Source organism: Oncorhynchus masou, chromosome 13 (genome assembly GCF_036934945.1).
Source record: "Oncorhynchus masou masou isolate Uvic2021 chromosome 13, UVic_Omas_1.1, whole genome shotgun sequence".
NCBI lineage: Eukaryota > Metazoa > Chordata > Actinopteri > Salmoniformes > Salmonidae > Oncorhynchus > Oncorhynchus masou.
The window spans coordinates 63,670,158-63,685,704 of NC_088224.1; the positions used below are offsets into that span (position 1 = coordinate 63,670,158).

The 15,547-nt window shown below is 44.1% G+C and overlaps 1 protein-coding gene across 1 annotated transcript; it reads left to right on the top strand.

Annotated features, from left to right (window-relative positions):
- Positions 1-2,962: 2,962 nt before the first annotated feature.
- LOC135553383 (olfactory receptor 1D2-like) lies at positions 2,963-11,301 on the top strand. Its single transcript, XM_064985524.1, has 2 exons — positions 2,963-3,518; positions 11,240-11,301. Exons 1-2 carry the CDS (start codon positions 2,963-2,965, stop codon positions 11,299-11,301), a joined length of 618 nt encoding a protein of 205 aa, XP_064841596.1.
- The last annotated feature ends 4,246 nt before the right edge of the window (positions 11,302-15,547 follow it).

Sequence of the window (15,547 nt, forward strand, 5' to 3'; positions counted from 1 at the left end):
GTTGCCCAGCAACAGCCCCAAAACATCACTGCTCTAGAGTAGATCTGCATGGAGGAATGGGCCAAAATACCAGTCCTAGGTTGGCGGCGAGGGTCGCAGCTCAAAGGACGATGTATTATGTTCATGTTTAGTTTTCTTATTAACAAACATGAACCACAACCACGCTGCGTTTTGGTCCGCCTCTCCTTCCCAGGAAGGAAGCCATTACACACAGCACCACATCTGCAGCTGTGATACACAAGCTGAATGCAGCCTTTGCCAGGCATGGCATTGTAGAAACTTTAATATCTGACAATGGGCCCTGTTACAAATTAAAATGAGTATGAATCCTTCACAAAAGCATGGGAGTTCACACGTCACCACAAGCCCACATTATGCTCAAAGTAATGGCCTTGCTGAAAAATATGTGCAGATTGCTAAATCACTCATGGACAAAGCAAAAGCAGACAAGAGAGACCCCTACCTCAGTCTCCTTGAATACCGCAACACTCCAGTTGACAACTTCAAATCACCAGCCCAGCTCTTGATGAGCCGCAGAGTTCGCTCAACCCTTCCCAGCACCAACCAGCAGTTACAACCGGAGGTTGTCAGCTGCAAGGAAATGCATGAAAAATGTGCACAGAGACAACAACAACAAAAGCGATACTAAGACCGGTCTGCTAGACCATTGCCACCACTGAGTGACAGAGAATCAGAATCCAGGAGTATGGCCTATGGAAACCAGCAGTCGTCAACCAGCAAGCTGACACTGAACGTTCATATCACGTCCGCACCGCAGAAGGAGCGGTGTACCGCTGCAATTGTCGTCACCTACTGAACACAAAAGAACAACACACTAATGAGATGAACTGTTCCCCTGAAAGAGAACGTGATGGACTAAACACACACAGCACAACATACTTACCTGCAACACCACAAGAACTGTTGACTGACACAGAAGCATGCTCAGCATCATATCGCACAAGCTCAGGAAGAGAGGTCAAGCCCAGAGCTGTCCGAGACCTGTGAAATGTCAAAGGATGTAGGCGGATTGCTGCCCTAAAAGAGTTCCAGACTGTAAACTTGTTATTGAAAGTTCACTTGAAATGCTTTGGTATTGTATTTGTTTGAAATGTTAAGATGTCATTTCTACAGCGAAAGCTGAGTTGCTGAGAATCCCTTGTTCGAAAAGTAACAGTATGTTGGATCATTGTTTCAGAGTCTGTTGATTCAGTTGAATGCAATATAAATGGTTACTTACCTTGAGTTCAAACTGCAGAGCATGTACTCAAAAGAAACGCTTAGAATATGTAAAACATGTTTATTTATTTTTTGAAGAAGGGGGATGTAATATTCATATGTGTAAACATACTGAATTGTAATTGGATGCATTTTACCTCCGTATCATACTGTGCTATGATTGGTTAAGACCACCCAGAGGGTTCAGTTAGGTCAGTTGATCATGGTTGGAGATACGTGAACATGCCAGTTGTAGCTAGCTAATAAATACCTACGTTAAGAAATATCCTGTAGTACTGCATTTTATTATTTTGTACAAAGCTTGCAAAACAAGACAGATACTTTTGTATCGGTTTCCTCAAGCATCTTCACAAGGTCATTTGCTGTTGTTCTGGGATTGATTTGCACTTTTCGCACCAAAGTACGTTGGTGCGGTAAAACGGCTGTATGGTCCCATGGTGTTTATACTTGCGTACTATTGTTTGTACAGATGAACGTGGTACCTTCGGGCATTTGGAAATTGTTCCCCAAGGATGAACCAGACTTGTGGAGGTCTACATTTATTTTTCTGAGGTCTTGGCTGATTTCTTTTGATTTTCCTATAATGTCAAGCAAATAGGCAATGAGTTTGAAGGTAGGACTTGAAATACATCCACAGGTACACCTCCAATTGACTAAAATGATGTCAATTAGCCTATCAGAAGCTTCTAAAGCCATGACAACATTTTCTGGAATTTTCCAAGCTGTTTAAAGGCACAGTCAACTTAGTGTATGTAAACTTCTGACATGGTTTTCTGATCCACACCCCTACCTTTTTTAAAGGTACTGTATATGTGACCAACAGATGCATATCTGTATTCTCAGTCATGTGAAATCCACATATTTTGGCCTAATGAATTGATTTCAAATTACTGATTTACATTTTTGTTCAGTATGCCTTATCATAACGTTATACTGCAACCAAACCGGTATCTGTACTGAACTCCCTCTTATGGTCCCGAGGTTAATGTCATATTTTAATGTTCCTACAATGTTCTCAGAACATCAGTGGGATAACATCTCACTGAAACCCTTAATAAAGCAGCAATTCCCCAACTTTGACTTGGGGAACCAAACGGGTTTTGGGTTTTGTCCTAGCAAACCACAGCTGATTCAGCTTTGATTATTTGAATCAGCTATGTTTGTTTTGTTATTTTTTATTTAATCTTGATTAAAATAGGCAAGTCCAGTGCTAGGTCAAAAACATTCACGTGCACCCCTTGTGCTCCCCAGGACAGAGTTTGGGAAACGCTGCCATAAAGGGACCGAATAGAGTAAATAGAATCCAATCAGTTGCTTGTCATAAACTCAATATAGATCTCTATGGAGGGGTTACATGTTGACACAGAAACTACAATCCCATGTGAGCATAAACTATGATATATTTAGAGGCTAGTAGGGCAGGTTATTGGAGCAGTAATCCCTCTATCAAGCAAGAAGACATTTCATGGACACAAGTTTCTTTATTTTTTTCACTCCTCAGAAATCTGATAATGTACAGATATTATAAGGAACTTTTTCATTTTTATAATGATAAGAGTTTGAGGGAGAATTTGAATTTGTTTTGTTAAAACTGTTGTGTTTAGTCTGAGCCGACACAGAATCAAATTATTCACACTTGCATTCATTCACATCCAGACACACTGAAGCCTTGTACGAACTAAGAATTTTTGCATTGACCAGAGGAAGAAAATTAACAAAAGCTATGGAGAACTCAACCCAAGTCAAGTTATTTTTTCTCTTTGGCTTACAAGAGACATTTAACAACAAATCGGTCTATTTTATCTTGTCTCTTATCACATACCTTCTCATCATCACTGTGAATCTGACTCTGATCATAACAGTCATTCAGGAAAAAGGCCTCCATGAGCCCATGTATATCTTTCTGTGTAGTCTGTGTGTCAATGGATTGTATGGAACTGCTGGTTTCTACCCCAAGTTGTTACTGGACCTTCAGTCAGATGTTCAGGTGATATCTTATGGTGGATGTTTCACTCAAGCCTATGTAATATACACATCTGTCCTGTGTGAACTTTCTACTCTAACAGTGATGTCTTACGACAGGTATGTGGCAATATGCAGACCATTACTATATCATACCATTGTGACATCTTTAACTGTTAGAAAGTTATTCTTATTTTCTTGGTGCTATCCTTTATTTGCAGGACTCATATCACTAATTTCAGCTGTCAGAATTCCTTTGTGTGGGTCTCGCATTGATAAAATCTTCTGTGACATTCCGTCTATGTTGAAACATGCATGTTTTCCCATTACAATCAATCCGATTTTGAACAAATGTATAATAGTGGTTCATGTTTTACAGATACTGTTTATGGTATTTTCTTACTGTAAGATTGTAAGGAATTGTGTAAAGTCAGCTAAGGGAAGGATTAAGTTCACACAGACATGTGTGCCACATTTAATAACAATGGTTATTTTCATCACAGTAACCCTGTTTGACACGTTGCAAGGATGGAATAGTAATGTAAATATTACGCTCAATATGCGTAATGCAATGGCTGTACAATTCCTTGTTATACCACCTGTCTTAAACCCTCTCATATATGGACTTAACCTCCAGCGGATTCGAAGAGCAGTTTTTAGAAAGTGTAATGCACATAAAACCATTGATGTGAGACATTAGTTACATTATGCTAATTTCCTGCATTTCTACTAATGTACCCGTCTAACAAATATTTTGGTCGACCAAGCATAGTCTTTTCTTTCGACCAATTGATTTGTCAACATTTTTAAACATGTATTTTTCCATGTATAGACATATCCTTTTTAGCTATGTATCTTACCATTTCTACCAATCTGCATGTCAGTTGTGATTTTCATTTGCACATTTTCGTGGAACATTTTAATTTAATTTATAATAGTCTTTGTATTTCAAAAGCATTTTCTGTGGTTAATCAACATTCTACAAGTGTGATTTAAATGAAAATGACACAGATCTAAAAGTAACTTTTATTGCCATTGCGAACTATGTAAAAATAGTCTACATCAAGCCAACACATAAAAACATTGCAGCCAGCAGGTAGAAAATATAATGATAAAAATAAATATCCAATAAATCACATTGGCTACGCATGGCCTGTCTGTAAACGAACTCTAAACATTGTATCAACTGGGTCAGGTTTTTTCTTACATTTCCACTGCATCAGAGCATTACATTTTTCCATTTCATGCCAAGTGATTACCGAAAGGGAGAGAGGTGGAAATATTGTTAAAATACTTTGAAGTACTATTGTCATTCTTAACTGATTCTATAAACAGACTTTGTTTACTTGCTGTTTGAGGTGAATAAAAATTACTTTGGGAAGCTAAACAGCTCATTGGTCAGTGGTGAGTTAAGACAATCAGAAATAATATCAGACATCCCCAAATGGGCACATTTATAGACCTACATTTGCCAGAAAGCCAGATAGATTGGTCCTACTTCTGTGTAATCAGGTGCACATCCTCAACCAAAATTTACAGAACTGTTTCAAACAAAAAACAATGAATAAATTGACAAAACTCGTAAATGGAATGAAATAAGCAAATCTGGTTTCTCACAAGTGTTACATAGGTTGTGAGTTCTGCAAAACACATGTCCACTCTGACATTGAGAATAGTAAATTACCGTAACCAAATAAACATTGCAGAGTAGACATTATGGTAATTAAGGGGAAATATGAACTACTACTGGTGAAATTTGTAATGGGGAATTGATATACATAACTTCATTGTGTACATTGCTTGCTAAGAAACAATGAATATCCACAAAATGGCAGGAGAGAGCACAATTCACATAGTCTTGGACCCCCTGCGGCCTGCGGCCTCCTCTATGTATAAGTCCACTGAGACAGGCACAAATCAGAAAATATATATATGTGACTGCTTGACTAAAAAATGTTTTGTGTTTTCATTACCCAGACCCTGTCAAAGTTGTACAGTATATCCTTAATCTAGTAGTAAATCAAATCTAGTGATACATAATTTGACATTTCTGCCATCCATTGTGACATTGTGGGAGGATAACCAACCTTCCAATGAAGGTCAGCTGCTATAAATGCTATGGTTACACAGTTTCTTCTTAAAAAGCCTCCAGTATCAACATTTCAGCAAACAAAGATAGGGAAAGTGAGAATCTGTAGACATGCTGAGACAAAAGAACATAGTCTTTGCCATAATTCAGCCAGCCTTCACACATATTCAAATATGTCCCCTTTTGTGTTGTACACCTCCAGCAGAATAGTTACATTTCTGAGTGCTTGATAGTCAGTTTCACTGGCATATAATATGTTTTTTGGATGGTCTTACACTGCAGTGATTTATGTCTGAGATTATATGAACATACCTTCGGTCCGCAGGTAGTATAACTTTTCATTACATTTCATTATAGTACAACGGTTTGATTTGTCTAATCTTAGCAATTTCTTCTTAGCTAGCTACATAGCCGTCTTTGTATCAAAGATAATTGCGTAATTATCGTATTTCGTCGTCCTAACGTAGTCTACACTGCTATCTGCCCAGCAGCTAGCTAACGTCTACCGTCTACTAGCACTGTAGAAACTATGACACTCAACTGAACGACTCGATTAGTGTAGTGTTAGCTAGCTACATAGTTGTCTTTGCTGTCTTCGTATCCAAGATAATTGTGTAGTTTAGAGTGTGTAGACTTAGAGTGATTATCTTAATTTACCGAGGTTAGCTAGCCAGCTATTTGTCGTCCTTAACGTAAGAGATACTGCTAGCTGGCTAGCCAACAGCTAGCCAACGTCTACCGAATTAACTTCAACAACCCGGTCAACATTCCGCTTCGCTCCACAGGTAGTATCACATTTTCATTTCACTTCATTACAGTACAACGGTTTGATTTGCTTGATCGTAGCTAGCTAGCTATATAGCCGTCTTTGTATCTAAGACAATTGTGTAGTCTAGAGCGATTTTCTAGGTTAGCTAGCCAGCTATTGTTGTTCTTTTAACGTAACGTAACGTAATCAACACTGCTAGCTAGCCAGCTAGCCCCCGAATAGCAGCACTGTAGAAACTATTACACTCGACGGAACGACTTGATTAGTGTAGTGTCAACAACGCAGCCACTGCCAGCTAGCCTACTCCAGCAGTACTGTATCATTTCAATCATTTTAGTCAATATGATTCTTGCTACGTAAGCTTAACTTTCTGAACATTCGAGACGTGTAGTCCACTTGTCATTCCAATCTCCTTTGCATTGGCGTAGCCTCTTCTGTAGCCTGTCAACTATGTGTCTATCTATCCCTGTTCTCTCCTCTCTGCACAGACCATACAAACGCTCCACACCGCGTGGCCGCGGCCACCCTAATCTGGTGGTCCCAGCGCGCACGACCCACGTGGAGTTCCAGGTCTCCGGTAGCCTCTGGAACTGCCAATCTGCAGCCAACAAGGCAGAGTTCATCTCAGCCTATGCCTCCCTCCAGTCCCTCGACTTCTTGGCACTGACGGAAACATGGATCACCACAGATAACACTGCTACTCCCACTGCTCTCTCTTCGTCCGCCCACGTGTTCTCGCACACCCCGAGAGCTTCTGGTCAGCGGGGTGGTGGCACCGGGATCCTCATCTCTCCCAAGTGGTCATTCTCTCTTTCTCCCCTTACCCATCTGTCTATCGCCTCCTTTGAATTCCATGCTGTCACAGTTACCAGCCCTTTCAAGCTTAACATCCTTATCATTTATCGCCCTCCAGGTTCCCTCGGAGAGTTCATCAATGAGCTTGATGCCTTGATAAGCTCCTTTCCTGAGGACGGCTCACCTCTCACAGTCCTGGGCGACTTTAACCTCCCCACGTCTACCTTTGACTCATTCCTCTCTGCCTCCTTCTTTCCACTCCTCTCCTCTTTTGACCTCACCCTCTCACCTTCCCCCCTACTCACAAGGCAGGCAATACGCTCGACCTCATCTTTACTAGATGCTGTTCTTCCACTAACCTCATTGCAACTCCCCTCCAAGTCTCCGACCACTACCTTGTATCCTTTTCCCTCTCGCTCTCATCCAACACTTCCACACTGCCCCTACTCGGATGGTATAGTGCCGTCCCAACCTTCGCTCTCTCTCCCCCGCTACTCTCTCCTCTTCCATCCTATCATCTCTTCCCTCTGCTCAAACCTTCTCCAACCTATCTCCTGATTCTGCCTCCTCAACCCTCCTCTCTTCCCTTTCTGCATCCTTTGACTCTCTATGTCCCCTATCCTCCAGGCCGGCTCGGTCCTCCCCTCCCGCTCCGTGGCTCGACGACTCATTGCGAGCTCACAGAACAGTGCCCCGGGCAGCCGAGCGGAAATGGAGGAAAACTCTCCTCCCTGCGGACCTGGCATCCTTTCACTCCCTCCTCTCTACATTTTCCTCCTCTGTCTCTGCTGCTAAAGCCACTTTCTACCACTCTAAATTCCAAGCATCTGCCTCTAACCCTAGGAAGCTCTTTGCCACCTTCTCCTCCCTCCTGAATCCTCCTTCCCCTCCCCCCCTCCTCCCTCTCTGCAGATGACTTCGTCAACCATTTTGAAAAGAAGGTCGATGACATCCGATCCTCGTTTGCTAAGTCAAACGACACCGCTGGTTCTGCTCACACTGCCCTACCCTGTGCTCTGACCTCTTTCTCCCCTCTCTCTCCAGATGAAATCTCGCTTCTTGTGACGGCCGGCCGCCCAACAACCTGCCCGCTCGACCCTATCCCCTCCTCTCTTCTCCAGACCATTTCCGGAGACCTTCTCCCTTACCTCACCTCGCTCATCAACTCATCCCTGACCACTGGCTACGTCCCTTCCGTCTTCAAGAGAGCGAGAGTTGCACCCCTTCTGAAAAAACCTACACTCGACCCCTCCGATGTCAACAACTACAGACCAGTATCCCTTCTTTCTTTTCTCTCCAAAACTCTTGAACGTGCCGTCCTTGGCCAGCTCTCCCGCTATCTCTCTCAGAATGACCTTCTTGATCCAAATCAGTCAGGTTTCAAGACTAGTCATTCAACTGAGACTGCTCTTCTCTGTATCACGGAGGCGCTCCGCACTGCTAAAGCTAACTCTCTCTCCTCTGCTCTCATCCTTCTAGACCTATCGGCTGCCTTCGATACTGTGAACCATCAGATCCTCCTCTCCACCCTCTCCGAGTTGGGCATCTCCGGCGCGGCCCACGCTTGGATTGCGTCCTACCTGACAGGTCGCTCCTACCAGGTGGCGTGGCGAGAATCTGTCTCCTCGCCACGCGCTCTCACCACTGGTGTCCCCCAGGGCTCTGTTCTAGGCCCTCTCCTATTCTCGCTATACACCAAGTCACTTGGCTCTGTCATAACTTCACATGGTCTCTCCTATCATTGCTATGCAGACGACACACAATTAATCTTCTCCTTTCCCCTTCTGATGACCAGGTGGCGAATCGCATCTCTGCATGTCTGGCAGACATATCAGTGTGGATGACGGATCACCACCTCAAGCTGAACCTCGGCAAGACGGAGCTGCTCTTCCTCCCGGGGAAGGACTGCCCGTTCCATGATCTCGCCATCACGGTTGACAACTCCATTGTGTCCTCCTCCCAGAGCGCTAAGAACCTTGGCGTGATCCTGGACAACACCCTGTCGTTCTCAACTAACATCATGGCAGTGGCCCGTTCCTGTAGGTTCATGCTCTACAACATCCGCAGAGTACGACCCTGCCTCACACAGGAAGCGGCGCAGGTCCTAATCCAGGCACTTGTCATCTCCCGTCTGGATTACTGCAACTCGCTGTTGGCTGGGCTCCCTGCCTGTGCCATTAAACCCCTACAACTCATCCAGAACGCCGCAGCCCGTCTGGTGTTCAACCTTCCCAAGTTCTCTCATGTCACCCCGCTCCTCCGCTCTCTCCACTGGCTTCCAGTTGAAGCTCGCATCCGCTACAAGACCATGGTGCTTGCCTACGGAGCTGTGAGGGGAACGGCACCGCAGTACCTCCAGGCTCTGATCAAGCCCTACACCCAAACAAGGGCACTGCGTTCATCCACCTCTGGCCTGCTTGCCTCCCTACCACTGAGGAAGTACAGTTCCCGCTCAGCCCAGTCAAAACTGTTCGCTGCTCTGGCCCCCCAATGGTGGAACAAACTCCCTCACGACGCCAGGACAGCGGAGTCAATCACCACCTTCCGGAGACACCTGAAACCCCACCTCTTCAAGGAATACCTAGGATAGGATAAGTAATCCTTCTCTCTCCTCCCCCCCTCCCCCTTAAATGATTTAGATGCACTATTGTAAGTGGCTGTTCCACTGGATGTCAGAAGGTGAATTCACCAATTTGTAAGTCGCTCTGGATAAGAGCGTCTGCTAAATGACTTAAATGTAAAATGTAAATGTAGGGGAGCAGGCAATGTATTCCTATGGGGAGAGAAGTCAATGCACACTGTTTTTATGTAAACACCTTCTTTTAACTGTGAAGGGTTAATGTCACACGGTCAAGGGTAGGCTTGCACAGATCGGGAGGACCTTAGGAACAGTCCTGTGTTTGAATTGTCCTTCTAAACCTAATGGTTCCGCCGCTGTCACCCAAAATCAAATGACATTGTGGTGCAGGCTTCATTGTGGGCCTATTTTTCTCATGGTCGCTGCGCTCAGACCGAGCGAGCTACGGTCAAGCGGGGCGCCTCGTTGGACTCGGCACGGCCTTGGGATTATGTTTATGCCATTGCCTGCTCTCTGTGTCTTTAAACACCGCACTTTGTCACTCCATCCTTGCTGTGTGTGTGTGTGAGAGCTTTTCTTTGACATCTGTTGGGAGAAATGAGTGATTTTACAGTTCAGGAGGGTTGCCTAATCACATATGAAGTTTTGAAAAGATCTGACCTTTTTAACCCTTGGATACAGCCACTATGACACCATTTAAGGCACTTCCTGTTGGCACAGGAAGCTATAAATAAACTCATATCCTCATTGGGGTATGCCTTTACAGAATCCTGAGTTTTAAGTCTTTACGTTAAGAACTGAGTTATTTACGGAGGGTTTAGTGAGTGTGTGTTATTTCAGAAAATCATAGAAAATCACAGAAATGTCGCAGAGCTCCGCAGCACACTTTAAAAATATTCGTATGAACACCCTGCAACTGGATCTGTAACCGTTGAAAAAAAACACCTATATCTGAACATCACAATCTGGTCATCGTACGATTTCTCTTAAATGACGATAGATAAATGGCTGATTTTTTTTATTGACACCGGAGGCTCCTTGACTTTGACGTGAAGTGAAAAAATCATTTCTCTATTTTCATTTTGGACCTTTAATCCCAGAAATATGGCCATAACTCAAAAACCGTTGAGGCCTAGACGCCATCTTGTTCGGGGCCATCTGCCCATTATGCCAAACCTACGCTCACCAAGTTTCGGCTTCGAAATATTTTCAGTTTTCGAGATATGGCCCGTCGTGATTCGGGATGTTTTGTCCAATAGCAATATGATTGCTTATGCCCTCTTGTGGGATCTTCCGGCATAGCGGAAAAATGGACCAAAATTTGATTATTTTATAAAACGAAAACCGAATGTCCGACAAAGTTCATTTGATGACTTCCCGGTAGGTCTGGCCCTGCCGCTCGGCCCGACGCCGTCCCCGAATTTTAAAAATGTTTTCGGACGTCTAGTAAGGGACCGTACATTTCCAATATGGACTTTCTCACTAACCATACGGTGATTGTCAAAAAGTTCCCTTATGTATGTAGGTGGCACAGGATGGGCTAGACCGTGAAGGCGTACTGGAGATCTTGAGAGCAGTGTTGGCACAGGACGTGCAAGGCTAGGGATGTGCACAGGAGGCCTGGTGCGTGAGGCTGGCACCAACTTCACCAGCCGACTAACACGCACCTCAGGAAGAGTATGGAGCGCTGACCCAGGTGCCATCAAATCCCTGACACGTTCCGTCTGGCGAATTCCATGCAAAAAGCACCAACACAGCAACTCCCTCATTTCTCTCTCCTCCAATTTCCCCATTCACTCCTTCACAGTCTCTGCTTCGCTCACCTCCAACACCGGCTCTGGTTCTGGTCTCATCCTTGGCTCCTCATGATAAACAGGGAGAGTTGGCTCAGGTCTGACTCCTGACTCTGCCACACTCTCCCTGAGCCCCCCCCCCCAAGGAATTTTGGGGGCTGACTCTCGGGCTCACTAAACCCTGGGCATTCACCATCACCAATTTGTCATGCTATAAAAATCATGCAGGAATGCCAAATTGACTGGCCCGATGAACTCGGGATGGTTGGGCAGTGATTCTGGTACCTCTCCATCGCTCGTTTGGGTTGATTTCAGAATGTCACTTTTGGTGATGGTACCTCACTGTTAAAACATATTGCAAATGTTTTCTCACTTTTGCAAAGTCACTGAAAATTTGTGCAGGAATGCCAAATTGACTGGCCCGATGAACTCGGGATGGCTTGGCAGTGATTCTGGTACCTCTCCATCGCTCGTTAGGGTTGATTCCAGAATGTCCATTTGGTGATGTTTCTCACTTTTGCAAAGTCACTGTGCATTTGCCATATGGTTAACTGGGCAGTCACCATCACCAATTTGTCATGCCATAAAAATCATGCAGGAATGCCAAATTGACTGGCCCGATGATCTCGGGATGGCTGGGCAGTGATTCTGGTACCTCTCCATCGCTCGTTTGGGTTGATTTCAGAATGTCGCTTTTGGTGATGGTACCTCACTGTTAAAACATATTGCAAATGTTTTCTCACTTTTGCAAAGTCACTGAAAATTCGTGCAGGAATGCCAAATTGACTGGCCCGATGAACTCGGGATGGCTTGGCAGTGATTCTGGTACCTCTCCATCGCTCGTTTGGGTTGATTTCAGAATGTCACTTTTGGTGATGGTACCTCACTGTTAAAACATATTGCAAATGTTGTCTCACTTTTGCAAAGTCACTGTGCATTTGCCATATGGTTAACTGGGCAGTCACCATCACCAATTTGTCATGCTATAAAAATCATACAGTAATGCCAAATTGACTGGCCCGATGAACTCAGGATGGCTGGGCAGTGATTCTGGTACCTCTCCATTGCTCGTTAGGGTTGATTTCAGAATGTCGCTGGTGCAGGCTTCATTGTGGGCCTATTTTTCTCATGGTCGCTGCGCTTAGACCGAGCGAGCTACGGTCAAGCGGGATATCTCGTTGAACTCGGCACGGCCTTGGGATTATGTTTATGCCATTGCCTGCTCTCTGTGTCTTTAAACACCACGCTTTGTCACTCCATCCTTGCTGTGTGTGTGTGAGAGCTTTTCTTTGACATCTGTTGGGAGAAATGACTGATTTACAGTTCATGGGGGTTGCCTAATCACACATATGAAGTTTTGGACAGATCTGATTTTTTTAACCCTTCCAAACAGCCCCTGAGACACCAATTATGGCACTTCCGGTTGGCACAGGAAGCTATAAATACACACATGTCTTGATTGACATAGAAACCTACGGAATCCTGAGTTTTAAGTCTTTAAGTTGAGAATTGACTGATCTACACAGGGTTGAATAATGCACAGTCATTTCCACCTTTGGAGGTGATGTACATCCAAATACCTTTTGGGTCAATTTAACCACTTCCGGTTGCTTCAGGAAGCTTAGAATCGACACAGGTAGACCTCATAGTGGTCTGATGGAATGTCATAAAAGACAGGTTCATACAGCATTCATAACCCATATAGACTCCAGGTTGTATTTAGGGTATTGTATTCGGAGCTTGTGTTGTATTCCTGCATGATTTTTATAGCATGACAAATTGGTGATGGTGACTGCCCAGTTAACCATATGGCAAATGCACAGTGACTTTGAAAGAGTGAGAAAACATTACCAAATGGACATTCTGAAATCAACACAAACAATGGCATCACCATAGTGTCCAGACTGTGCCGAGTCCAACGAGGTGCCCCGCTTGACCGTAGCTCGCTCGGTCTGAGCGCAGCGACCATGAGAAAAATAGGCCCAATATGAAGCCTGCACCAGTACGTCATTTGATTTTGGGTGACAGCGGCGGAACCGTTAGGTTTAGAAAGACAATTCAACCACAGGAATGTTCCTAACGTCCTCCTGATCTATCCAAGCCTATCCTTGACCGTGTGACATTAACCCTTCACAGTCAAAAGAAGGTGTTTACATAAAAACAGTGTTCATTGACTTCTCTCCCCATAGGAATACATTGGCTGCTCCACTAAATACAACCTGGAGTCTATATGGGTTATGAATGCTGTATGAACCTGTCTTTGGTACCAGTCCATCAGGCCACTATAAGGTCTACCTGTGTCGATTCTAAGCTTCCTGGACCAACCGGAAGTGGTTCAAATCGCCCTAAAAGTGTATACCCATAACCTGCCTGCAGTTTGATAGACATAGTGCATTCAACCCTGTGTAAATCAGTTAGTTTTAATGGTAAAGACTTAAAACTCAGGATTCTGTAATGGAATACCCCAATGAGGATGTATGTTGAGTTACAGCTTCCTGTGCCAACCGGAAGTGCCATAATTGGTGTCTCATGGGCTGTTTGGAGGGGTTAAAAAATTCAGATCTTTCCAAAACTTCATATATATGATTAGGCAACCCCCATGAACTGTAAATCAGTCATTTTTCCCATAAAAATTCAAAGGAAAACTAAATCACACAGATACACAACTTGGATGGAGGGACGTATTATTGGGGTGCGTAGAGACTGACAGTGCCTCCAATAGTTAGCTTTGAATGATATCAAATTGACTGATGGACAGTGACTTGCAGGTGACTCTTGTCCATTTGCAATATGTTTAAGCGGTGAGGTACCATCACCAAAAGCGACATTCTGAAATCAACCCTAACGAGCAATGGAGAGGTACCAGTATCACTGCCCAGCCATCCTGAGTTCATCGGGCCAGTCAATTTGGCATTACTGTATGATTTTTATAGCATGACAAATTGGTGATGGTGACTGCCCAGTTAACCATATGGCAAATGCACAGTGACTTTGCAAAATTGAGACAACATTTGCAATATGTTTTAACAGTGAGGTACCATCACCAAAAGTGACATTCTGAAATCAACCCAAACGAGCGATGGAGAGGTACCAGAATCACTGCCCAGCCATCCCGAGTTCATCGGTTCAGTCAATTTGGCATTCCTGCATGATTTTTATAGCATGACAAATTGGTGATGGTGACTGCCCAGTTAACCATATGGCAAATGCACAGTGACTTTGCAAGAGTGAGAAACATCACCAAATGGACATTCTGGAATCAACCCTAACGAGCGATGGAGAGGTACCAGAATCACTGCCAAGCCATCCCGAGTTCATCGGGCAAGTCAATTTGGCATTCCTGCACGAATTTTCAGTGACTTTGCAAAAGTGAGAAAACATTTGCAATATGTTTTAACAGTGAGGTACCATCACCAAAAGCGACATTCTGAAATCAACCCAAACGAGCGATGGAGAGGTACCAGAATCACTGCCCAGCCATCCCGAGGTCATCGGGCCAGTCAATTTGGCATTCCTGCATGATTTTTATGGCATGACAAATTGGTGATGGTGACTGCCCAGTTAACCATATGGCAAATGCACAGTGACTTTGCAAGAGTGAGAAACATCACCAAATGGACATTCTGGAATCAACCCTAATGAGCGATGGAGAGGTACCAGAATCACTGCCAAGCCATCCCGAGTTCATCGGGCCAGTCAATTTGGCATTCCTGCACGAATTTTCAGTGACTTTGCAAAAGTGAGAAAACATTTGCAATATGTTTTAACAGTGAGGTACCATCACCAAAAGCGACATTCTGAAATCAACCCAAACGAGCGATGGAGAGGTACCAGAATCACTGCCCAGCCATCCCGAGGTCATCGGGCCAGTCAATTTGGCATTCCTGCATGATTTTTATGGCATGACAAATTGGTGATGGTGACTGCCCAGTTAACCATATGGCAAATGCACAGTGACTTTGCAAAAGTGAGAAACATCACCAAATGGACATTCTGGAATCAACCCTAACGAGCGATGGAGAGGTACCAGAATCACTGCCAAGCCATCCCGAGTTCATCGGGCCAGTCAATTTGGCATTCCTGCACAAATTTTCAGTGACTTTGCAAAAGTGAGAAAACATTTGCAATATGTTTTAACAGTGAGGTACCATCACCAAAAGTGACATTCTGAAATCAACCCAAACGAGCGATGGAGAGGTACCAGAATCACTGCCCAATCATCCTGAGTTCATCGGGCCAGTAAATTTGGCATTCCTGCATGACTTTTATAGCATGACAAATTGGTGATGGTGAATGCCCAGTTAACCATATGGCAAATGCAC